Consider the following 27,509-nt stretch of genomic DNA (forward strand, 5'->3'; position numbering starts at 1 on the left):
CTAGATTTGGTTTTAAATTTGTACTTTTATTTCAAAAGTGAAAATAATCCTGTTCTGCTTTGCATGCAGTGGCATTCTCAAGCACTCTAGAGTCAGGTACATATTGGAATTCTCTATACCCGTGCACTTCACCTCTACTGTCAGACATTGCAACCCAACATTGCATCAGCCTGATATTTCCAATAATCCTCGCCCATCGACAAATGTGATGCATTAGTACTCATTGGAGTCTGAGTATCACTTCGCAGTTTGGTTTCAGAATTCTATGAATTGTTCTACCCAGTATTGGATCCAGCCAGGTGTCTAAAAGCAGATTGACATGCCAATCATTTATCAGAGGAGTTCGAAACAATGTCCAAATCAAACAGTGCAGCAAAACAATCTCTAAAGAGATAGGCACAATATTGCTGTTTGACGATTCACGTCATGAGTACTTTTAAGAAATTACAAATGTCAGGGATAGACCAGTTAGCCAACAGGTTTATTTGACTCTATTTCAAAACTGGACTCCTGACACGTGCAATGTGGGAGTTTTACTGGACTTTAGATTCAAAAGCTTAGATTTAATGACTACTAATTGCTATAAACATCAGCCATCTGCATTTCCAAACACAAAATAACTTGATTAAAGAATTGCAGTCAACAAAAAGTTTTAGCATCCGTTCAAAGGAAAAGAAATAATATTGGACCTGGGTTTGCTGCAAGTATATGACAACTCATACTATTAGATGGCAAGCACAAATGTGCTATGTCACATTGTACTTATACTGTAATTTGCTTAAATTACCACCATGACAAGGTCAATGACAAATTAGGGAACTTACACATGCTTACCTTGCAGATCAACTACATAGCACTATAAAAAGCAGTGAGTAGATCTTAGCTCAGATTGAGGGGAGAGGTGATGGGAGATAAACAACCTAATTTCTGAAATCACTTTTAAAACATATATTTCTTGCAGCCTTTCTTTCTCTAAAGTTGTAAAATGTTGTTTGTGTGTTCTTTCCTTTTTAAGTTTACCTCAACATTTCTGGAAAGAGAAAGATCACAAGACATTTTGTCCCCCAGCGTTCATCCACCTAGCCCCTATTGCTAAATAATTCATGGTGGAATGATAAAGGACAAAGGTGTCCTGAACAGTTCTTGAATGGTCGATCCTAGGTTACACATTACAGACATTTAGCGCATTTAATGAGTGCTAACCCTTCCCATTAGAAATAAAAACAGTATCCAAATCAAACATCTTATAAAATAGACAGACAATACTGATATTTGACTATTGGCGTCACTACTGCATTTAGTAATCACACCATGCATACAGGCAAACAGTGCGATGACTATATCTTTCATGCACAGCAAGTTGGTTCCATTGATTGCCCCTGCATTCTGAAGAAGCCAGAAATCTTGTGGAAACTGATCAATGAGTCTCTTTTCCATGCGGGAGATAGACCGGATTGAATGAATTATGGAAGAGGGCATCTGTCATCTGTTGAATGCAAAAGCTTGGCTTTTGTTCAAACTCTCCAGTGTCAGACTGTTAGGAGTTGGACCCAATGACATTGAATGTGGTTGTCACCTTCATTATCATTGACAAGTTCCTATGGGAAATGGACTTTAGTTTTAGGAATTGCTGCCCTGGCGAAACATAGTCTATGCACACTCAACTCCAAAACTGCCTAAAAGGGATTTATTCCCTGTATACACTCTGGTGGAAGTGTGGTGGGGGCAAAAAAAGAATGGAGTGGTAAAAATGGTTCAGGTGATAGTGTCTCAAATATCATATTCACGTCCAGTTCAATGAAGCCTCTGAAGGTAGGCCATTGCAATGCTTTCTCCTTCCTAGCACATAAACAAATGGAGGAGTTCTGCAATTACTCACCTTTAAACGCTAACAAGTGTAAGGCAATAGCAAACCACCACTGTCAAAAATTGTGAAGAAAACAGATTACAATAAAGCATCAGCAGACAATACGCCCAGAACCTGCCTCAAAGCAGAACACAAATGATGATGATGATGATGATGATGATGATAAGACACCAAAAGGACACTCTGCATGGCAAAACTGGCAAGAAACGATGTAAATTGAAAAGAATTAGAAAAAGAGAACAAGAACAATTTTCAGGCTGCTGGGGTGAAACTCCAAAGCTTAAAAAGGTCCTCTGTTGGCTTCTCAGACTGAGGGCCATAAAGCATGTGAATACCAGGACATTCACACCATTATCTTTCAGTCAGTTGCAACACAAAAATTGGCATCCACCATTGACTACCTGGATGTGCAATAAGAAACTTATAGTAGCTTGTTGACAGAGGACTGATGCAAATATCCCATCAAGTTATGGTACAGAGCAACTTACGGCATATTTCACCTACTCCATTAATTCCTGGCACTTTCACAAAGTAATAGCACCTGCTGTTAATGCATAACTTCCATGGTGCATTTTAGTCACAAGTTCAGACTCAGTGAAAACCTTTAATTAATGAATAAAAAAATTACCCCGAAAGCAAACTTTAGGGCAAGAAACACGGAGTACAATGTTGCTGTTGCTTGGACTTGTACAGATCTGGGAAATGACAGGAATGGACGTGTACCCTTGGTCTCATAATGCAAGCAGATTATGCGCAGATGGAAACATTGAGGCTTCCAGTCAATTGCACAGTCATCATTACTTAAGCCAGTCATAGATGTCACAAGGCCTCACTAATTAGTTTGCGGCTCTGCCAGCTTCTCCGGCAGTTGTCTGGTCATCTAGTCCTCCATTAAGATCTATCAATACATTCTTGCACCATCTCAGCATTCAACTTTACAATTCATATCCACTCTATCAATTGTGTCACGCTTTATCTACGTACTGCAATCGTCCAGTGATAACAGAATTTTTGCTTGGTGGTTATACATTCTCAAATGTTTATATTATGTGCCCTTTTGACCAGTCCATTGACCTTCTGCAGATCTCACTCCAAAACCATACAGCTTCTGCTTTTGTGCTTCCAGCTCTAATGCTTTAATAATCAAATTAAATAATCCACCAAGATGGAGATGATGTCCTTTTTGGATTACTTACAGTTCCAGTAAAGACGGTTGTCTCGTAGCCAAGAGAGAAAAGATAGGTTATGCACAAAAATATATAATTACAATATTTAATACGAGCAAGGGACTGTAAAAGGGTGTAATTTTACCCTAGCAACGTCACAGCTGCACTTCTTCAGTACAGCAATGATTCTGATAATTATAGTCTGTAACCTATGGGTGGGGAAGAAGTGTCAATACTTTATCTATTTTGTTACAAACTGAAAAACCCACACAGAAGTTTAACATCAGGCAAGTTTCAACCACAAACCCATTTTAGCAGTCAAATTCTTGAGTACCCTAGCTGCCATATTGTACTGTAAATTATCTGGAAACAAAAGCCTAGGTGTATTTATGACCTTTATCCTCTTATTTCTTTGTTAATTTCTCCAATTTGGATCTTTGGAAGACCTGGGCTTTGGTTGGATGTGGTTAGATACTCCTTCCACCCTACCCAGCACCCTACCACAATAACCAGCCTTAATGCACATGTCAAAATACAACATTGACAGCCTATTTCACTATGGGACATATAAACTTGACATGTTATTACTTCAAATACTAGGTAATCCCTTCCTTTTATGCCCCAATCAGCCCAGGCACCTGCTACCATCCTGAGTTCTACAAATTAAGCAAAGACCAGAGGTTAAAGGCAAGACTTTCTAATCTCTCATGATCAGCTACTGACTGCTTCAACCAGCTGTTACATTTGTCAGGGAGTAAGGGTAAGAAGAAAGAGTCCCTAAACCCACATAATATATCTGCAAATGTGATTTTGTAATAAATTGTTATTAAAGAATGGATAGTGATTGATAGAAGATGTTATTTTGGCCTCAAGTCTGCAGTTAAATAGGACATTCAAAATTAATTTGCTGTTTGTCAAACTATGTTGACTGTATAAGCCCCAAGTGAGATCTATCAGTATCCTTGAGTGTATTGGAAGTAGGTGGAGCAGCTGAGAGCATTGGCCCATGTTTTAGGAATTTTTTTAAAAAGCATCAAATGACAGGACAGCACTACACAGGAGCTTTCAAAACTCAAGAATACCATATCCTTCTGCTGCATTTAACAGTTGGGATCATTTCTGCAAGGACCCAGCAGCATCTGTGACAGTGAGAGTTATTAGTGCAAGAGGAAACCCGCTGATCTGGTCAATCACAAAACCTGATGCTATTTGGGTTATTTTAAAATGAACTTTAAAAATAACTTCATCCTGGTGAATAAGGGAAGAGGATTTTGTTTTGACATTGGGTGAAACAATTGGGCATTGACTCAACCTGTGTTTCTAACAGACATTCCCCAATGAATATTCTCAATATTTTATATAGATACATTAAAGTATCGACGATAGTTGTTCAGGTATCAACCCACAAATCACCACATTGTGAATTCATCTTCACAACTGCAAGTATCCTACATGAAAAGGGGTTAGCCAACCTCAACCCAATTTACAGAGTAAAATTATCCCATCAATTTGCCACCCAAGCAATTCTTTAGGCTTGAGATTGTCTGGGTGGAAATGCAATAATTAGGTAAATCTTACTAATTCACCATGATGCTGGGTGTGCTATAACTTATACAAGAATGTATCTCTTTAGGTAGTCAAACCTTGGTTGTCCCATTCCATTTCTCAGCCAGTGTTGTTGAATATACATTTACACATGTACCACATGTACAAGTCACCACATGTACAAGGCACTCACTTGATTGGATAGGTTTCATCTTTTCTTCTTTCTATCTCATGAGGTGGAATGGCCTCCCAGCCAAATGATAAACTCCAGTCAAAGTTACCTCGATTGTGCTGCCTTCCATACTGGACAGGTTTGGATACTTCAAAGGTATTGAGGTCAATGGTAGTGATGTCAGGGCTTACCACAGCTGTATAATTTTCAGCTATTCTTCCCAGCAAAGGTTCCAGCCAGCCATTGAAGCACTCACCTAAATATTTAAGAGAATAGAAAAAGCCAAGGTTTCTGTTAGAGCTTGAGAAAAAAAAAGTTCCAATTTTCATTCCCAACAGGCAGTGGTTCAATTTGCCCCATCCTGGGTAGAGTAGTACTGAAACAGGCAATCTGGACAACCACCCTACTTTGCCATCTTTGTTTAAACACAGGAACTCTCATCTCCATAACTTTAATCCCTAGCCTTTACTTACAATCACTTCACTTCCGAGGTAGGTTTGCAGTTTCCTTTTAAACACTTCAGTAGCTTTTGCTGTTTTAAGACAATTAATTCCACACTTTGACCACCCTGAACTTTCAATTCTTCGGTTCAATTCTGATAAAAGTCAAGCTCAGCTATAACACAAAGTGACGCTTGAGGTCTTGGAGAAGGGTTGTAGCTCAGATCGTGTTTCCGGTTGTCTGTTTGCTCGCTGAGCTGGTGGGTTTGTTCTCAGACATTCCATCACCATGTTAGGTGACATCATTAGTGAGTCTCCAGTGAAGCATTGGTGTTCTGTCCTGCCTGCTATGTGTGTGTCTTGTCTTGTTCTAGTGGGTGATATCATTTCCGGTTCTGTTTCTGAGAGGTTGGTAAATGGGCTCCAGATCTGTATGTTTGTTAATGGAGTTTGAACGCCAGGCCTCTAGTAATTCCCACGCATGTCTTTGTTTGGCCTGTTCCAGGATGGTCCCTCAGAGCCGCAACACATTGCAGCACCCCGGAACCATGAGAAGCCAAGGAGAAACACTATACAACATATTCAGGAACAACGGTTACCCGATATGCGCAGTCCACTGATTCCTGCACAACGTACCAAAACAGGAAGACAACACGCCCAGAGACTCTAGCCACCTTACCGTACATCAAAGACATTTCAGAAATGACCACCAGACTACTCCGGCCCCTAGGCATCATGGTAGCTCACAAATCTACCACCACACTGAAACAGCTAATGATGAATTCGAAGGACCCCATATCCACAGCCAGCAGAACAAACATAACATACGAAGTACCCTGCAATGACTGCAACTAACATTATATTGGACAAACGGGCAGAAAACTAGCCACCAAGATACATGAGCACCAACTAGCCACCAAAAGACATGATCAACTATCACTAGTATCCATACAGACAGGCGAAGAGGGACACCAGTTCAATGGGACAATGCAACCATCTTTGGACAAGCCAAAAAAGACACATACAGGAATTCCTAGAGTCCTGGCATTCAAACCAGAACTCCATATAAATCTGGACTTCATTCACCAACCTCTCGGAAACAGAACCGGAAATTATATCACCCACTACAACAAACTGAGACACATAAATAGCAAGTGGGACAGAACATCAACGCTTCACCGGAGGAGGAGGATGATGTTACCTAGCACGGTGACAAAACACAGTGAGCGATCGGACAACTTGAAACACAAAGTGATATAATACATAGGCAAATGGCTCTGTGATGATCACTGTTCAGGCTCATTTATATATCTTTTTAAAAACTGGCTATTTGAATGAGGTAATGAAATGCTGCCAGCAATCACGGATCTGTATTCCACTACAAGTAACTATCTTTAGGACAAAGGGAAAAATATTAGCAGAATGTTTTCGCAATGGGGCCGCAAAACAGCAAGGACATTTCTAGAATGCATTACATGGAGAAAACAACTGAAAGGAAATAAATCAAACTAGTTTGGCCACAATACACTAGTGTGCAATTCAGTTGTTTGACTAACTAATGTAAATTTTAAAGAAGGATGTAAATTGACTATATTGACAGATACATAGATCACACATCAAATTGGAGACCTCTTCAGGAAAGAAATGTAAACTTCACATAGGTTGGACTCCCAAAACAAAATCAGTTTTTTTTAAACTTGAAAGAAGTGAATGAAATTCAGTAATTGGTTGTGTCTGTTAACAAGTGTTCATTTGTTCAGCTTGAAATAAATTGCAGCTGGTATTTTGAGCAAATTCAGAATTTCTATTTCTATTTAAGTAACAAAACAGCCACACTTCAGAGAAATTGGAATGAACTAAAATTAAACTGGAATTTAGTTACAGTTTTCCAATTATGAAGTGGTTTTCTCATGTTCCTTAAGCCTTTGTTTGGGCCACACAATCCCTAACCAGTAGGGTAGGCTGGTAACTTACTCCCAGGCCTTGGCAAATCCACCCTCCCTGGAAGATTGTTTCTTACATCTATTCAGCTCATTCCTCCTTCCAGTTATTGCCTTCCCAAAGATATTAGGAATTTACCACGAATTAAAGATTGGAATCGACACCAATTTAAACTCAGCCTTTGTGGAAATTCCTAGTCAGCGAGGGGAGAGAGACAAGAAATGAGGAAGAAATATTTTTAATTTACATAATATCTTTCACAACATTCAAGATGTTATTTTACACAGAGTAGATCGTGTGTGGAATGAACTTCTAGAGCAAGTGGTGGATGCGGACACAGTTACAACATTTAAAAAGACATTTAGATAAGTACATGAATAAGAAAGGTTTGGAGGGATATTGGCCAAGTGCAGGCAGGTGGGACTAGTTCAGTTTGGGATTATGGTCGGCATGGACTGGTTGGATCAAAGGGTCTGTTTCCATGCTGTATAACTCTCTGTCCCAAAGTGCTTCACAAAAGGTCTCCAAACTGTTGTCTTGTCCTGATGTGCAAAAAATGTTTGATTTCAATCCACTATTACTTGTGACTTCACTCACCAGTTTTGCTAAGAAAGCCCTCAACTCATCTCAGGTGGGCCCTAGTGATTGGCTGGTAATTACAAGGATTTATCCAGCATTAGCTTACTTTTAATTGCAGAATGGCTTTCATACAAAACTGTTTGGGATCAGCCGTTTGTCAATCAGACTACAGCGTACCATATTCCTTGAAATGCTCCATGTACTACTGTTATGTATCATTTTCAGTTGCTTTCACTGACAGCATATGCTTCTTGACCTCCATAATGTTTTGAAAATTGTCGACCATTCTGTTTCAAACTTTAGAACTGATGATCAAATTCACGTTCCAGGTCTTTCCTTTGAAGAAGCAAATGTATAGAACTGACACTGGTTTATTCAAACTTTACGATGTGGAAGTAGTAGATGGTGAGGACTGCAGATGCTGGAGATTAGAGTTGAGAATGTGGTGCTGGAAAAGCACAGCAGGTCAGGCAGCATCCGAGAGGAAGGAGAATCGATGTTTCGGGCATAAGCCCTTCATCAGGAATGTGACAGGAGAACTTCTTCAAGGTCGGCATCCTTGGAAGAGGCTTTGTAGTAAGGCTAAAAGCAACTAGGAGAAGGTGAGGACTGCAGATACTGGAGATCAGATGGTGTAGAAATCTATCTTGCTATCTATTTGTGATGTAGAAATCTATCTTGCTTCCCAAGCTCTATTGTTCTGTGTCATATTTCTGTCTGACCCGATGATGATGTTGGAAATATTATGTCAAGCTTTATGAGAATCAGGAGTTATATTAGGGCAGTAGAGGAGCTTTGATTGGCCTTTCTTCATCAACCTTTCTTTCATATGGAGAGATTGGGTCAGGGATTGAATATATCAACTTGATAGTTTGTAAAAATGGCTTCCAGAAGGCAGGACCACATTTACAAATTATGCTGGCATGCGACTAGATTACTTACCTCAGGAGCAAATCAGAGATACTTTTTGAAATTCAAATGAACATATTCAAGGGTTAACAGAAACCCCTATTAACAGTGGCTCCCATGGAGACGTGAGTAGCACTTTCTAGCTCATCACAATCTGACAATGAGAGCCATCTAAATTTAGGGCTCAGGCAGTTGACAGTTAATCACGATGGCTAAAAGACAATGATTATGCCCCAGGCCTAGGCAACCCAGTACTTAACATGGAAGATATGATTCACAAGTATTGGGACAACAACCGTTTTATGTTTTGATCTGTTCAAGGCAGGCTGTGAGTGACCATTTTGTATGTAGAAATCATGACAGAGATGTCTCAACAGGGAAATGAGGAAGGCAAATTAACCAAAGGACTACTGCACTGAACCAACTTTTATCCTTCATTACTTTAAATCTGACTGCATTTTAACTAATAATTTTACCATCCTTTAATTGGATAACTGTCAGCAATAGTGAAATCATAAATTAACCTTTTATCTTGTTTAAAAAGAATAAATGTGTGCTGCTTGTTATTTTAAAACAGAAACACTGAAAAACTTAAAAAAGGGGCTCTAAATGAGCTTATACAATTCACAGTTCATGGATCACTCCAAGGACACGATTGGCAGAATTGTGGTTTTGATCATTTATGTCATTGGTGTTTTCGGGAACTTCCTCCACGTGAATTAGCTGCTACAATTTCCTACAATACAAAGTAATTACACTTCAAACAACACGCATTGACTATGAAGCATTTGGGTCATCCGATGGATGTAAATAGGACAATATAAATGGCTAATTTTAATAAAACCAATCACAAAATTCAGGATGCAGGACTTTTTTTTAAAAAAAAATATGAATAGCATCCTTTTTAGCCAGAAGACAACTTGCAAGGGTTTATATTTATTTTCTAGTTTGTCTGGACAGAAAAACTGCTTATGTTTCATTGCATGATTGCCCATTTGATACACGAGAGAAACGTATGAATATACTTACAGTGAGCATCAAGAAAAGTCAACACTTCTCCAGTGGCGACACTAGCCCCCAGGAGCCTCGCAGTTATCAATCCCTTCCTTTCCACTTGTCGGACAACCTTCACTATCCGGAACTGCTTTACATATTCATCCAGTTGTTCTTTTAAATAGTCTGGAAAAATTAGAATCTAGATTAGAGTGGTGCTGGAAAATCACAGGTCAGGCAGCATCTGAGGAACAGGAAAATCGACTTTTTGGGCAGGAGCCCTTCATAGACTCCAGTACATTCAAGGGGATGGCGGGGAGTTGGAATAAGTTTCTCATCACTGGAACGTATTTGCTCGGTACGTGTCTTTATACTGAGAGAGAGAGAACTGATTTGACCATAATGCTGTCCATCGTAGAACAGCCCATCAGCAGTCACAAGAGTACACTTTGGGCAAGATACCAGAGAGAATTTTATAGAGCTGGAGAGAGAGTTCAGTAAAGACCTATTAGGATGTTGCCAGAAATAGAAGGTTTGAGTTATAAGGAGAGGCTGGGACTTTTTCGACTGGAGTGTCGGAGGTTGAGGGGTGACCTTATAGAAATTTATAAAATCATGAAGGGCATAGGTAGGGTGAATGGTAGGTGTCTTTTCCTTAGGGTAGGGAATTTCAAGATGAGGGAACATATTTTTAGGATGAGAAGAGAAATATTTAAAAAGACATGAAAAGGGGCAACCTTTTTACAGAGTGGCTCGTGTGTGAAGTGAACTTCCAGAGAAAGTCGTGAACGAGGGTACAGTTACAACACTTGGATAAGTACGAGTAAGTAGTGTTTGGAGGGATAGGGCCAAGCACAAGCAAGTGAGATTAATTTAGGATTACAGTCAGCATGGACAAGTTGAACCGAAGGGTCTGTTTCCATACTGTATGAGGCTGTTAAAGCATAGCTATTAGTAGTTGGGGAGTGTTTATTGAAAATTTCAAGGCCACTAGTTTATAAGCATGAAAAAGTTGTGACAGAATATAATCTGATCAAAACATACAAAACCTTTATAGGTTAGCCACCTGAAGCCTGTCTAATAACCAGGCTGTCTTTAACTACCCAGTCAGGGGCTGCTTAACCTGATTTTGATTGTTTTAAAAGAGTTTTAAATTATAAAAAGGTAGTTCAGTTAAACTCTTAAGCAGTTGGATTACTGAAGCATATTGACGACGAAATATTTTAAATTCTCTTTGGGGCAGTGTTTATGTTCTCTTAACAGGAATCAGTTATATCATCAACAAAGCTGAGCTTAGTTAGCAGTTGAAAATGTGTTGCTGGTTAAAGCACAGCAGGTCAGGCAGCATCCAAGGAACAGGAAATTCGACGTTTCGGGCCAGAGCCCTTCATCAGGGGCTCTGGCCCGAAACGTCGAATTTCCTGTTCCTTGGATGCTGCCTGACCTGCTGCGCTTTAACCAGCAACACATTTTCAGCTCTGATCTCCAGCATCTGCAGACCTCACTTTTTACTACTTAGTTAGCAGTTTCAAATTTTGGTTAAATTGTCATAAAGTTTTAAAACATCACTCCAGTCAGTGATAAAGACGCATCCCTATTTCACTTATCCATCTGCCCACCCTCCCACCCAAATTATAAGTTTGAGATTGGAGCTGGGCTGTGCAGGAGCAGGACCGAATACAGCTGGGATGGGAGTTTCAAAGAGTGTGGTGCTGGAAAAGCACAGCCGGTCAGGCAGCATCCGAGGAGCAGGGGAATCGATGTGTTGGGTATAAGCCCTTCATCAGGAGTTGTTTACTGATGTTGCATTTTTTTTGCACAATGGTGACCAGCAATGACTTTTCAAAAACAACAGTGGTATGCAAGCTCGAAAACCACAGAAGAAGAATTCAGACAAGACTTGAAGGTGTTACATCTGCAATGAGACTCCAGAAAAAAAAAACAATAATACAGGAACAATGAGTCCCTGATTTGGGCACCTCTTCAACCATAGAATTCGATAAAGACAACCTCTGGTGTGCTTATGCAAAAAGGAAAACAAAGCACACAATACGAAAAAAGCTCAGAAAAAATAATTTGAAAACTCAAGGCAGAAATTTTAAAAATATTAAATGAAATACAGTAGCTGTATTGCTGAATCTCTGCACAGCGCATCAGTGAGACTACTACAAATCTCCCAGACATTAACAGCCTTTGCTAAAGAAAAGGTAAATTAGAAATATGATCAAATTCTCTTACATAAATTGGAAAACCACAAAGGTCCTATTTAAATTTCAGTTCTCTATGTGAAGGATGGGGCTTTGCTTTTTAGGTTGAGTTGTTGCAGCATCAGAGAAGAAAGCAGTGAAAATAAATATAGCCGTTGGAAACAAGGGACTACACAGCATCAACACTTCAGGTTCATCTTAAGGGGATCACTGAGATCCTGGTAAACAATGGAAAATACTGGAAAATCAGTGTGAAATTAAACTTCAGCTCTGGATAGCGAATTCTGATCTCTCGTTTGATAACAGCCACCATAATCAATTAGTCAGTTTGTTAGTAGTGCCATGGCAAGGGCAATCACTGTCTCAGTGGATAATGGAGCTGGCTACAGCTTATCAAATTTTTTCCAAATCTACCTCTTAAAGAAAAAGGACATAACACACTGCTTAAAGATGACAGAAAACATGAAGCCAATGCAACCTGACAACATCAACTGCAAGTAACCAGTATTGGCAAGTAGCCAGGATGCAGAAAGCAAGCAGCTCATGTGGGAAGTGTGATCTGTTGCAGTCTCTGTGAAGCTGTCCTGCATTGAGGTCTTTGCACATCATGTGGTGAAAAGGACACTGGGCTTGCCTATGCCAGAACTCTGGTTCCAAAGATACAGCCAGAAATCATAATAGGATACAAGCAAACAAAAAGACATGTGCACCTTGCAGGCAACAACAACAAGGAGTATCTCAGAGATCTGCAGAAGTTCAAGCACATAAAGCAGAAAGACAGACCAGGGTGAAGATTCAGAACAGAAGGCAAACAGGTTGTGAATGTCACACATTTCAAAGACAAAGTCAAACAATAAAAAGGTTGTGCCACGATTAACGTCATACACTCTCAGAAAGTGTGTGTGGGGCAAAAAATGTCAGTAATAAAATACAAACAAATGTAAACATCCGACCAGTCAGAATACTGACAAATATGGACCTGTATGGATGGAAATCAATGATAAACCTCTGACAGCAAAATCGACTGTATATAATGGCACATCCATCCCTTGCACTGGTGCATTGTTGATGAAATGAGGCTATGACAATTCTACATGGAAGCAATAAGCATACTGACTGGTGGACATGAGTGAACCAGCAATAGCAGGATTACACGTTTGCATGGATCTCAATATTGTGACCATTCATAAAATCATAAAAATAAAAATTATAACAGAGGAGAACAAGAATAATAGCATGGAATCAGCCCAGGACTTGCAACTATTGTACTCAGACTGAATTTAATGTTGTAGGTAATTTCAAAGGAAATACTACATTGCATCTCGGAGAAGATGCAATTTTATCAATTAACTTTCTCAAAAATACAGCATTCACATATAAGAGAAGCTCAAGCAAGAACTGGACAATATAGGTCATAATGGCATTACTTGGCTTGTATAGCAGCACACAGACTAGTGTAGTTCTGTTACATGAATGCGAAAGAAAGATAGCGCAATCATAGTATGTTTTGCCCAAGATAGCGAAATCTTTTTCTGAAGGGATGCCCATACAAATTTCCAGCATGAGAGAAATTTGTTTTTAAGAACATATTCATGGATAGAGGGCATCACTGGCTGGATCAGCATTTATTGCACATCCCTAGCTGCCTTTAAGGAGGTGGTGGTGGATTGCTAGGCCATTTCAGAGGGCAGTTAAAAGTCAACTGTAGTGCTTTGGTTCTGAAATCACATGTAGGCCCAACCAGGACAGAACAGATTTTCTTCCCCAGAGGTTTCTTTATGGAACCATAGAAATCATACAACACAGAAGGGGGCCATTCGGTCGGTCTTGTCTATGCTGACCCAAAGACACCCAGATGCCCTTTCTCATCCCACCTTCCTGCACACAGCCCATAGCCCTGCAGCGTACAGCACTTACATAATACCTGGATCTGCAATTTAAGAGCTTAGGGCCTTTGCCTCCACCACCAACTCAGGCAGCACGAATTCCAGATAGCGCCTACCCTCTGAGTAAAAACATTATTCCTCATGTTCTTTCTAATCCTTCTGTCACATAGATTCAAGCAAGGACTCCTGGTTTTCGAACTCTTTGCCGAGGGAAACAGGTTCCTCCTGTCTACTCTTATCTATACCCCTCCTGATTTTGTATACTTCAATCATGTCACCCCCCCTCAGCCTTCTCAGTTCCAGGGAAAACAACCCCAACCTCTCCTCATAGCTACAATTCTTCAGCCTGGCAACATTCTAATAAAGTCTTCTGCGCATTCTTTCCAGAACAAATTATGTCCTTCCTGTAATGTTGTGACCAGAACAACAATCAAGAATGGTTATGTCATTGGCATTAGGCCAGCTTTTAATTCCAGATTTTTATTGAGTTTGAATTTCACCATCTGCCATGATAGGATTGAAATCAGTGTGCCTGGAGCATTTTCCTAGGACTCCGGATTTCTTGTTGGTGACATTAACACCATATCCCTTCAGACCCATATTGATTAGGCTAAGGCAAGAGTGGGTGATTTGCTTTCCTAAAGGACATTTAGTGAATCAGATGAGTTTTTTCAGTTCAGTAGTTTCATGGTCACTGTTACCAACAGTAGCTTTTATTTCAAATTTATTTCACCAGCCTAAATTTAAATTCCTCAGATGCAAAATTTGAAGTAACATTACCAGAAAAGGAAGGAACAGAAATAGGCCATTCAGCCCATCAGATCTTTTCTGCCATGACATCACGGCCGATCTGATAACCCTCGACTTCACTTTCCCACCTTTATCCCACAACCCGCAATTCCCTTCCTGATTAAAAATCAGTCTATCTCTGCCATCAATATATTTAATGGCCCAGGCTTTGACAGCTCTCTGTGGCAAATAATTCTACCAATTCACTACCCTCAGAGAAGAAATTCCTTCTCATCTGCCTTTCACGTGCGACCCTTTATTCTGAGATTCTGCCCTCTGATCCTAGACTCTCGCAGAAGGAACAATAAGCTCTCCATATCTCTCCTGTCAAGTCACTGAAGAACCTTGTATGTTTCAATCAGGTCACCTCTCATTCTTCTAAACTCCATGAATACAGGCCCAACATACTCAACCTCTCCTCATAAGACTGTCTCTCCATAGCCGGGATCAGCTGAGTGAACCTTCTCTGAACTGCCTCCAGTGCCACGATATCATTCTTTCAAAAAGGGCACTGCAGTGATTGTAATGAGGTCAACCAAGTAGACCTCATAGAATGGGAGTTCCCTGATTGGACCAGATTAACAGCTCCAATCAGGGAGCCCTGGCTGACAGATATAAACAGGAGCGTCTGGGATTTGAGGGTTGTCCTCATCTGCCTGTAAAATGATCAAATGATAGGGTTTGGGGCCTAGCTTTGCTGCCCCTCTCCCTTGTAAAATTGCTGTCTCTTGTACAGCTGTAAATGTTTATTGTAAACTTTTGTAGTTTGTTTAATAAAATAAAAAAAATAAACAGGAGCATCACTGTTTGATCACACAGCATTGCCCTTTTGATGTGAAGGGCACTGCTTGTCACTGGCCACCCGGGTGTTTTTCCTATCTTCCTGGTGGTGGAAATTGAATAAAGATTTGTACACTTTGTGTCTTTCACTGTGTCTCACACCTACACACGCACAAAGAAAAAAAGAAAGAATAAACAGGAGCATCAGAGGTTCTGTTCACTGAGAGCTGGATCAGTGTTAAGGACTTTCTATGTGTAAATGGAGGATGTCTTGGTGATAGGATACCATCCTCTGTGGAGTTATTTCAGAGGCCAAAGCTGTTAACAGTATTTCAGCTGTGTTCTAACCAGAGCCTGGCATAGTTTTAACAAGATTTCCCTATTTTTATACAATCATGGAGATATACAGCATGGAAACAGACCCTTCAGTCCAACCCGTCCATGCCAACCAGATATCCCAACCCAATCTAGTTCCCACCTGCCAGCACCTGGCCCATATCCCTCCAAACCCTTCCTATTCATATACCCATCCAGGTGCCTTTTAAATGCTGTAATTGTACTAGCCTCCACCACTTCCTCTGGCATCTCATTCCATACACACACCACCCCCTGCATGAAAAAGTTGCCCCTTAGGTCTCTTTTGTATCTTTCCCCTCTCACCTTAAACCTATACCCTCTAGTTATAGACTCCCCCACCCCAGGGAAGATACTTTGTCTATTTATCCTATCCTTGCCCCTCATGATTTTATAAACCACTATAAGGTCACCCCTCAGCCTCCGACACTCCAGGGAAAACAGCCCAAGCCTATTCAACCTCTCCCTGTAGCTCAAATCCTCCAACCCTGGCAATATCCTTGTAAATCTTTTCTGAGCCCTTTCAAGTTTCACAATATCCTTCCGATTGGAAGGAAACCAGAATTGGACGCAATATTCCAAAAGTGGCCTAGTCAATGTCCTGTACAGCCGCAACATGACCTCCCAATTCTTGTACTCAATACTCTGACCAATAAAGGAAAGCATACCAAACGCCTTCTTCACTATCCTATCTACTTGAAACTCCACTTTCAAGAAGCTATGAACCTGCACTCCAAGGTCTCTTTGTTCAGCAACACTCCCAAGGACCTTACCATTAAGTGTATAAGTCCTGCTAAGATTTGCTTTCCCAAAATGCAGCACCTCATATTTATCTAAATTAAACTCCATCTGCCACTCCTCAGCCCACTGGCCCATCTGATCAAGACGCCGTTGTAATCTGAGGTAACCTTCTTCACTGTCCATTACGCCTCCAATTTTGGTGTTATTTGCAAACTTACTAACTATACCTCTTTTATGCTCACATCCAAATCATTTATATAAATGAAAAAATGTAGTGGATCCAGCACCAATCCTTGTGGTACTCCACTGGTCACAGGTCTCCAGTCTGAAAATCAACCCTCCACTACCATCCTCTGTCTTCTACCTTTGATATAAAAGCCAACATTCTATTTGCCTTCTCTATCACTAGCCGAATTTTGTTAGCATTTTGTGATTTATGCACCAGGAGTATCAAATCTCTGCTCTGTAGCTTTCTACAATCTTTCTCTATTAAAAATATTCCATGCCTCTGCTCCATGTCTTCCAATCCAAGGTTATTTCTCACAATCATATTTATTCCATCCTGGACCAACAATACTACCCCCCCTCCCCCCGCAATCACCTTTGCCTTCTTGCCAGTCATGGAATCATAGAGCACGGAAACAGACCCTTCGGTCGAACTCATCCATGCCGATCAGATATCCAGTCCCATTTGCCCGCACTTGGCCCATATCCCTATTCATATACCTATCCAGATGCCTTTTAAATGCTGTAATTGGCAGTCCATTCCACACATGCATCACCCTCTGTGTAGAAAAGTTGCCCCTCAAGTCGCTTTTAAGTTTTTTCCCCTCTCACCCTAAACCTATTCCCTCTAGTTCTGGACTCCTCTACCCCAGGGAAAAGACCTTGTCTGTTTATCTTATCTGTGCTCCTCATGATTTTATAAATCTCTATAAGGTCACACCTCAGTCTCCGACACTCCGGGGAAAACAGCCCCAGTCCACTCAGCCTTTCCCGATAGCTCAAATCCTCCAACCCTAGTGACACCCTTGTAAATCTTTTCTGAACCCTTTCAAGTTTCACAACATCCATAAAACATCATAGGAGGGACACCAGAATTGCACACAATATTAATTGAGAGACAATTCTCAATAAAACATATAATCAAGAAAGAACCCCCCTGTCCTCACTATTGTAGATTTATAGCAAGGTTGTACTTAAAACTATGCACTTATCTGTTCCTGTGCTGTGAGCTTTCCCACATAGTTTCCTCCAAGGTCAGCTGTGAATTTTGCTGTTTGTTCATTTTCCCTAGACGCACCGTGATGTCCAGAGATACCTGAACTCAAACAGCAAAGGTAGTAATTGTGTAGGTTCACTGCTGTGCCAGACAGTAGCATAGGTTTCTTTCTCTCACCATGTGGTCACTGCCTTTATCTGTCTTGCTCCTTTTTAAAGTGCTGCTATTTTGATCTTTTTCCTCCCAAAGTTGCAAAGCAATGCAACTGTATATAAAACAGCAATTGCTGCACCTGGAATTTGAGGAAATCACCTCCAACACCTAAAATATCTCAAAAAAAAAACAGCTCTTACAGCCACAATTTTTTCCTGTCCTCCATATTTGATTACCCAGAATGCTTGATCCTTTGTACAATATTTAGTTTTGATCTTTGATTTCTTTGTAATTACGTCTCCATTGTGCTATTAGATCACACCTGCTAACCTGTTTTTGTGCCATTAATTTATCTATTTTGTTCAAAATACTATATGCATTGAAGAGCCATTAATTTTGATGTTTTAACCCACTTTTTCCCCTTTAGTCCCCATATATAGCTGTTTGCAATGTTTGTACGTTCTGACCCTTCCTGTCCTACTCATTATCATTATCCAAACAGCTGCCCTGTAATGCTGCAGTACCTCTTGCTTTGTAAGCCTATATTTCTCCTCTCCCAACACGCCCCCCTCCCCCATCCCCCACCCCCCACTGTCTAGATCATTTATTCAAACTTCTGGATCAGTATTCCAGTATGTTGTCATACTGGTGACAGAAATTTGCAAAAATATATTCCTGCTGGATACTGGTTAAAAGAAATGAATTTAAAATAGATTCCAAAAAGAACAATAGGGGAATTTAGGATTTTTTAAAAAATGCCAAAGTTTTTCAACACACAGGAAGCTCCGCAATAAACATGGCATAAGCAGAATTTGTTTCTGTTGGGGAAAGGGACAAAGTTAATCAGTCTTTCAGGAAGCAGGCACAGGCATAATGAGCTGAATGACCTCCTTCTGCTACCTGTACCCAACTGTAGTGGGATCCTTGTTATATTTAAAACTCATGTTGGACCTGCCCTGAGAGGTTTAATCCAGATTCTGATTGTTAGAAACAGAGGTTTCATTCCCTAGCACAAATACCCCTTTGATTAACACATTAAAAAAATTCACTGCATGCTGTTCATGACATAAAAACCAGAAGCTTAAAATGAGACTACCAAGAACCTTGTAATCGCTCCTTCCCTCCTCAATCACCCAACAGGAAATAGGGTATACTTGCACAATGATTTGAGCAAAATCATCTTGGGCACAGCAACAAGTCTCAACCAACCACAGTACTTTGCGCTGCTATATTTGGAACCCAAAGACAGATTTAACTGACAAGACGTTACGTTATTTCTACAAGAGAACAGGAAAGCAGCTGGGCTGGGGGAGGAGCAGGATATCAGTGGGACATTAACAAACCAACAGCAATCACTTCCCCTATTCACTCCAGAGATCAAAGTGCAGTTTGAAGAGTGAGCCAGAACAACAGCTTCTAAACTCTGCAATAGAATGGAAATCTGGCCTTTATTGCTTAAACTGTCAAGTTACTCGAGCTTTTCTGGCTGCCCACCATATTTGCTTAACAACTAAGGATGTGAGAGACATTACATCTGAGGTCCAAGCATGTGGTTTGCTGAAAAGTGAAATAGAGGGGGGTGTGGTGGGAAAGGTTTAGTTATTGCTCCTTGCTTCTGTATAAAACTGATGTTCTCCATCCACTACTAACTGAGCACAATACCCGGAGGATGGGGGATCATCAGTAGAATCAGTTTGAAGGAGATTTTCTGTCATTGAAAATTCCTGATATCTGGAACTCCTTTATCAAGCATTTTGACCCATTGCAGTGCCAACTATGTGGAAGATTCTACGTATGTCAAGAACAGTAACGTCAATGCTAGGGAATAGAACGCTGTTCCACTTTTTCCAGCTGCCATTACTATTGGCAATTCAATAAAAATGAGAAGTAAAAGACCATTTGGCCCAACACGCTCCTTTGAGCAGACAGACACTAAAACAAAAAAAGGTCCAAGGATATTTTTGAAAGAAAGAATAAGGGAAGGAAGCAAACTTTACATGTTGAGACTTTAAAATGGAAGAGAAGAGCAGATGTACAAGTTTTTTCGAAGGAGTCAGCAGAAGTAAATGAAGAAATAAAATAGGAAACCAAGGAGTCTCCTTCCCTATGTAAAAATATCAAGCATGGAGACATTTGACAGACAGGAAAAGATCTAGTGGTCCATCACACTGTCATAGATAGAAAAAAAGAAAAAAAAAACGTAGATATATTCAACTTGTACAAGACCAAAGTCAAACTGCAGTTGAAGTATTGGGTGTAGTTTTTGGTACCCTTATAATAAGACTATAAAAAAGAGGGAGTGCAGAAGTGGTTCGCTAGGCTGATGCCAGAGGTAACAAGTCTGTCATGTGAGGAGAGGTTGGTTCAATTGGGCCTGTGTTCACTGGTGTTTTGAATGACAGAGGATCTGATTGAAACATAGAAATTTTTAACAGGGTTGGACTGACTAGACACAAGGAGGATATTTTCCCTGATTGGGAAGCCTAGCACCAGAGGTCACAGTCTCAGAATACAAGGTAGGCCATTTAGGACTGAGAGAAGGAAAGATTTCTTCACTCAAAAAGGATAGTGAATCTGTGGAGTTTTCTACCACAGCTGTGGAGATCAAGTCACTGAACATATTAGAGAAAGAGATCTTTCTTTGGGCATTAAAGGCAACCAATGGTTATGGAGCTCAAGTGGGAATATGGTATTGGGACAGAAGATCAACCATGATCCTATTGAAAGATGGACCAGGCTTAAAGGGCTGAATGGCCTGCTCCATGTTTCCGAATGCACAGTAGGTACAATGTAGATTCACTTGGATGTTTATTAGATATGAGGGATTCAATTATAAGCAGAGACTTGGGAATGCTTTCACCCGTTGACCCATTGGGAATTCTGCCGGTGCCATGGTCTGAAAAAAGGCTTTAAGTGTCTGTTATTAATTTTTTGCTACATAGAACAGATACGATCAGCAATTATCAAATATTATAATTCCATTTTCATAAGAAAAGTTTCTGTTTTGACTTTAAGCACAAGGCATTTTAAATGCAGTGTTGTTGAATTACTAAAACTCACCATCTGTGCTGGCATCATCCACTAACAAGATTTCCTGGAGGAGTATGGCTGGAGAGGTATGCATCACACTGTAGACTGTCCTCAGCAAGGTGGACCAGGCCTCATTGTGGAACACTATAATCACACTGGTTGAAGGTAGAGGAGGGCAACGCTTGAATCTCTGTTCAATGCACCTATACAAGACAATCCAGATTTGAAAGACTGTCAATATTTTACAAGAGATTATTTTCCTTGTAAATTTTATGTTCCAGGGTGAGAGATGAGTGTGCTAGGAAACGGTGCCCTTTCCATCTTGTGTGCAACCTTCTAGATTTTCCAAATTGGTGAAATTGAACTTGTGTTAATCTATTCATTTGCACCAGCATTAAAATAACACCAATTGGAAAATCTACTGTCAATATCAGTCAGGCAGAGTACATTTGAAAGCAGAACTTTACTTTCACAGTGCCACTGTGATACACACACACACACAATTGCTTGCCTTTGTGTCTTATCCTCAGGTTGGAACGTTACTTACATAAAGAGTCAGACCCCTTGATCAAGCGCTTCAGTCCTGGCGTGGGACTTAACCACAATGTACTGACCTGAAGGTGAATGCACTATCAATGGACCAAATCCGAGCATGAAATACCCTGCAACATTATTTTGTAGGGGTTGGTCAGATGTTTTCAGACTGATTGAAGTCTGTTTCTTTTCCCTCTTTCCATCATCCCCAACCCCCAAAAGGAAACTAATTTGCTCAGACACCGATTATTCTTATACACAATGTTACCAGAAGGAATCTGAGGATCAGGGGACTCAAAAGGTACAACTGTGAATCTAGAGTTTATTTTTAAAGCAGCATTAAAGGATTCTACCCACATTTTAAAGGGATAAATGGAAAATTAACAAGTTATGGCAACATCCACTGTGACTGAGCAGACTAAAATGTACAGAATCAATGGACTGATTACAATCCCATTTTGATTACCAGAGCGGTTTATCTTTTCCCAGTATAACAGAGTGAAATAATGAATTTCCTCTTACTTTGAGCTTGTGTCAATCCACCCCTGTCTATGAAGCACAAGAATTTAATCACATTAAAGCATATAGAAGATGTAAAGGGTGTACACGGTGGCACAGTGGTTAGCACTGCTGCCTCACAGCGCCAGAGACCCAGGTTCAATTCCCGCCTCAGGCGACTGTGTGGAGTTTGCACGTTCTCTCTATGTCTGCGTGGGTTTCCTCCGGGTGCTCCGGTTTCCTCCCACAGTCACAAAGATGTGCGGGTCAGGTGAATTGGCCATGCTAAATTGCCCGTAGTGTTGGGTAAATGTATGGGTGGGTGGCGGGTCAGTGTGGACTTGTTAGGCCGAAGGGCCTGTTTCCACACTGCAAGTAATCTAATCTACTACGACGTATTTTGGCTTCACACCAGTGATAGGAAACAAGTCACCTTCTGGAAAGGGGACTGCCCAAGCATTTCCAGTAAGAAAAGGGTCACTTGGGCTCTACACGCAGAAACTCTTGTGGACAGGGGTTATAGGTTAAAGCCACCTGCCGACTACAAGAGACCAACAGAACGGGAGTTTGGACAATCTGAAGCCCTTTTTCCGTATGTATCAACAATAGTAAACCTACCCTATTTGATAGTGAAATAGGAACTTCATTTCAAGGGTTTGAATGATAGTCAGTATTTTGCTAATACAGATCACTTAAATTCCCCAGATGTTCTAGAGGGAGTCTTTATATCTCCAAATGTTTAAAGCAAAGTCTGGGTGCCCAAAATCAGAACAGTTTTCATTTCCTGGTTCTACCATTCTTCACATCAACAAACCCCCCGAGTCCCAACCCTGACAATTGGATTAAATGGAAATGCTGGATCTCTTACTCTGGAGGCCGTGTGTCTGGTCCGAGGGTCCTGTGTAAGGAGATGCGATCACTGGCATAAGCATTGAAACAATGTTTGTCAAGGCCACGTGTTTTCTCCTCCTGTTGCTCTGGTGAGAGATTGTCTGTGTGAAATGCCTTTGCATCAGCACCAGGTGCGTTAGGATCCTCGGGAGGGCGAGGAAGGAAGGTCTTCAGTTCTGCCCCAGTGTAAAACCCCGGTAAACAGGACTTGCTGTCATCAATAATCTCTTGTCCTCGATCTGGAGCAATGATCTGAAACCTGGGCATCGAATCTCGGATATTGTTCACCGCTCCGAACATAATTCCCAGCATGCGGTCTTTCCCGCCTGACAAGTCTTTAAACCAAGAGTCATCCTTTGGGCTTCGTTTGACAATATCTCTTTGAAGTATGAAAATAAAGATCATAAATATTACGCTAACCATGGCAAGTTTGACTGGACCAAATCGTTTCCTAAAAAACAGCCTCATGATTGCTGGTTAAATATGTTACTCAACGGTAGCAGTATGAATTTCCTTCAGAGCTGATCAGTTTTATTCACAGTGAAGCTTGCACAGTTGAAGGCCCCTCCATGATTTGGTTTTCAAAATTCTAATGTAGGAATCTGGAAAAAAGAATGATAATTTTTTTTCAGACTAACCACAGTTTCCTGATCTCTATTACCTTCCCTCTTGCCCTGGTGGAATGACGCTTGGTGGAATACAATTCCCTTAATATCAGTGTTTACACAGAAACAAAAACACATGGAAACAAAGTGTAGACGGTCTATTCTATACATCAGTGTCCCAATAAAATCTTTTCCATCCTATCCCAAAGTCAGGATATCTATTATTACAAAAATGCCCAACCATTTCAATAAGATGAATTTCAGGCTGCTATCTTTCTGGAAGAGATCGCTGGTCAAATCCCATTGTGAGGTGATGGGATGAATAGACAGGAGAGGGGAGTTGATCCTTGCTCTCCTGAGTGAGATTGATCAGAAGGAGTCCCTTCCGTTTTGCCTGGCTCCATGTAAAATATCTGCTGATTTGACCCCATCCATAACAGGAAATAAATCAATTATTTACTTTGCATACTGTACTCCTTGCCTGAAAAAGTTCACATTTTACAGGAAATAGTGAATTGTAATTAGAAACGGTATGACAGTAACTGCACCTACGCCCTGGCTTATCTATTAGCAACAGTTTAAAACCCAAGACTTGATATGGTTTATGACACAACAGACAGAACGTGCACACTTCAAAGCAGATGTCTAATGTTATAGTTGTACTTGCAGTTTATTTAGGTTCTTAGCTCGAGCGCATATTTAACCTAATCTAAACACACTCTTTCTACTTGGGATCACTGCATAATTAAATAAAAAGGTGGAAGATGCAAAATTTCTCCCCAGTTCCTGAACTGAGAACAAGAGGTCAATCTCTGACTGCGTTAGTCCGAGATCAGCTAACTCAACTAAAAATTGACACGTATTCACCATATGAATCATTTTCGTAAATATAACTCAAGCAGAGATTAAAATGACTGAAGGTGAAACAACATGACTTCCATTCACTAAGAATGAGAATCCTTCCTCCTTTTCAATCAAGAAACTCACAGTTGACCCAGAAGGGACTTAACTCAGTCTATCCATTTGGACTGAAATTGAATGAAGGTTACAGACTATGAAGGGTCACAGTTGATTTGTGAAACATGTAATGTAGTGCAGTACAAATTCATAAGCAGATGAGATTTTTCTTGATCTTAAAGCTTACATACTTATGAATGTTGAGAGTGGAAAAATATTTCAGCAAACTATATTTCCCCTTTTATCATATTGCATGCCAGAAACCACAGGGAGTTGTCCACCAGGGTTTCTTACCCATTCCAATCACCATTACATCAAGGCTAAAACCAAAAACCATCAAAGTCAAAGCCACTACAGAAAGGAATTCTAAGGAATAGTTCATCGACAGTGCGATGTACGTCACCCCCTAACAAGGTCTAAGGCAGTGCATATTTGAACTGCAGCTGTTGTACATCTTGATATACATTTTTGGAGCAAATTATTGCAGATGCTGGAATCTGTACTGAAAACAAAAAGTGCTGGAAATCACAGTGGGTCAGGCAGCATATATGGAGAGAGATAGCAAGCTACATTGAGTCTAGATGACACTTCATCAGAGCTCTTGACTATTTTCATCAGTATGCAAACATTTACATTTTAAAAGAAATCAAGTAATTTTATGGACACAACTGGCCTCTAAATTTAGGCAATGGCAAACAACAGAAATCAGCGGAAACGTAAATATAGGCAGCCAGATTTGGATATTAGCTAGCCCAGTTACAAACGCTAATAAACTCCCAAAGCCAAACTGAATCCATGGACTTGATTTTCCTAATTTTAGGCTGTGTTATGTTTGGGGAGTTTCAAGGCACTAGGCAATTTTTCTCATGCAATCTTCTGTTTCTCACCTCATTGATTATGTAACTTTTGGCATTCTGCTTGTGCAGTCAAGTGGTGGGAGAGGTGATATTCCTGCCAGTGCTGGGATTTTCTGGTCTACAAGCCACTGCGACTATATTTAAAGTTCAGCTGCACTCCATTTCAGATACTCTGAGCCAGGAGCTACCTTGGAGAAAACTCTGAGAAAATCAAAATGTCTCAACAACTACTATTTCTGCACGTGAAGAATGGTGACTGAATATGACAGGACTGTTTGCACCTGTGTAAATTTATAGCATTGGAGCATCAGTCACTTCAGGGAGAATGGGATTAAAATGTGCTTTAGAAATGTACATTACCAAGAGAACAAGGGCAACAGATGCATAGGAGCACATCATATTCAGATCTCCCACTATCTCGACTTAGATATCCAATGCAGATCCCTCCTAGCCACTGTCAAAATTCTGCAATTCTCTACCCAATGGCAAAGTAGTGAACATGCTTAATGGACAGTAGTAGTTCAAAGCAACAGGGAAACTGGGTATAGCCAATATATGCAAGCAATGTTCACATCCTGTAAATTATTTTTTAAATACCCTAAATAATTTGGCAGCTTTACAAATGGATATGTTTCTGATCAACCCATTCTCCACCCTCAATGGGGTGAATCAGCACAGTCTCATAAAAGCTGGGATTACACTGCAGCAAAAAGCAGAAGAAGTGAAACAGGTTTACAAAATTATGAGGGACATGGATAGGATAAATAGACAAAGTCATTTCCCTGGGGTGGGGGAGTCCAGAACTAGAGGGGATAGGTTTAGGGTGAGAGGGGAAAGATATAAAATAGACCGAAAGGGCAACTTTTTCACACAGAGGGTGGTACATGTATGGAATGAGCTGCCAGAGGAAGTGGTGGAGGCTGGTACAATTGTAACATTTTAAAAGGCATCTGGATGGGTACATGAATAGGAACAGTTTGGAGGGATATGGGCCAGGTGCTGGCAAGTGGGACTAGATTAAATTGAAATATCTGGTCGACATGGACAAGTTGGACCAAAGGGTCTGTTTCCATTGCTGTGCATCTCTATGACTGTATGGTGCTTAGCTTGTGTGACATTTCTCATTTAGCAGAAGTATCGGCATACCTTGGGTTAAATGCTTTCAGTTCAAATAGACAGTGGTATACTAAAGGTCTGCAAACTAGCATTTGGGAGTCAGTGCCAACTTTTGCAAATAACAGATCCGTTTCGCACCTGGCAATACAGCTGCTCCTCTTTGGAGGAAAAGAGAGAGTGGGCACAAAGAGATAAATTCTGTAAAATGCTGTGGGCTAGAACTCAACCAGCTTTGTTTGATCAGCAGTTTCCACCTGTAATGTGTAGAGTGAGTCAAGTAAGGAAGAGGGAATAGAAAGCAGAGGACCACTGGCATCAACATTGGAGATGAAAAATACCTGTGAAGTTTGGGGTGGTTGATGGTTTGAGGATCTTTAGCAAAGGATTTTTGTATATCTGATGGATTGTTGGGAGTTTACCCAAGGATTACATTCATGGCCCAAATGCACTCTGAGTGGTTACATAACAGGCCCATTTCAGGGGGCTGGCAGCTTTGTTCCTTGAAGCTGTCAGTTAGCTTTTGCTTGTTTTCTACATGGTCTGAATGGAATATCAGTGACAGAGTCCAGGGAACACATCATCAATATGATGTGGGAATGATTTCCCCTTTCAAAAAAAAACAAGGGGAGGGAGTGTGCAAAAAGAATGAAAACTGCAGAATCATGACTTTATCACACTTCTCTCAGTAGGGTTAATCAAACCCAAACGGAGGAAATTAGAAGGACTGGATTTTTCTGTTTTTGCAATTTATATTTTTAGATAATTAAAACAGCAAACTGCTCCTCAGAAAGAACAAGTCTGAACTGTAACTAGTGAGCTTTAGAATTAAGGAATGTGGGCCTTTTATATGAAAAAAACTCAGTGAAGTGTTAAGCAGAACAGAAATGAAAAGAATTCTTTCTGCAACAACATTCTACACAGCTCCTCTTCCTGCTTTCTTGCACTATAGCCAAGATGGTTCAGAAATAGGAGCCATTGTGACATCATTTACTGATCTACAATGAATAACTCATTACAGCATCACTGCAGCAAAAAGCTGCATTGAGTATCACAAGACGAGTCTCCAGTTTTGGCAACAAGACTCCCTGAAATCAAAACAACAGCAGTCCCAATAATATTGACTGAGGAACATAACCATAAAAAGGGCTGGAGATTGAGGCATTGACACAGTTAGGAACCAAATAAGTTTGAGCAGTGTGAGGTCTTGTGAAGTTTGACTCTAAACATTAACTCTTCACTAAGACTGCCAGACCTGCTTGAGTATTTCCAGCACTTCG

At 40.5% G+C, this 27,509-nt stretch overlaps 1 protein-coding gene across 2 annotated transcripts in view; it reads right to left on the reverse strand.

Moving 5' to 3' along the window:
• The window catches only part of LOC132805701 (polypeptide N-acetylgalactosaminyltransferase 6-like), a 72,001-nt gene that overhangs the window by 22,967 nt on the left and 21,525 nt on the right, over nt 1-27,509 (reverse strand). For both annotated transcript variants that reach the window (XM_060820891.1, XM_060820890.1), the window contains 4 exons: nt 22,675-23,299; nt 20,805-20,977; nt 9,649-9,798; nt 4,772-5,006 (listed from right to left, as the gene is read on the reverse strand). In XM_060820891.1, coding sequence (XP_060676874.1) covers nt 4,772-5,006; nt 9,649-9,798; nt 20,805-20,977; nt 22,675-23,165 — 1,049 coding nt within the window. In that variant the 5' untranslated portion in view covers nt 23,166-23,299. The remainder of the gene's footprint in view (nt 1-4,771; nt 5,007-9,648; nt 9,799-20,804; nt 20,978-22,674; nt 23,300-27,509) is intronic.

This window comes from Hemiscyllium ocellatum, chromosome X (assembly GCF_020745735.1).
Source record: "Hemiscyllium ocellatum isolate sHemOce1 chromosome X, sHemOce1.pat.X.cur, whole genome shotgun sequence".
In the NCBI taxonomy this organism is placed as follows: domain Eukaryota; kingdom Metazoa; phylum Chordata; class Chondrichthyes; order Orectolobiformes; family Hemiscylliidae; genus Hemiscyllium; species Hemiscyllium ocellatum.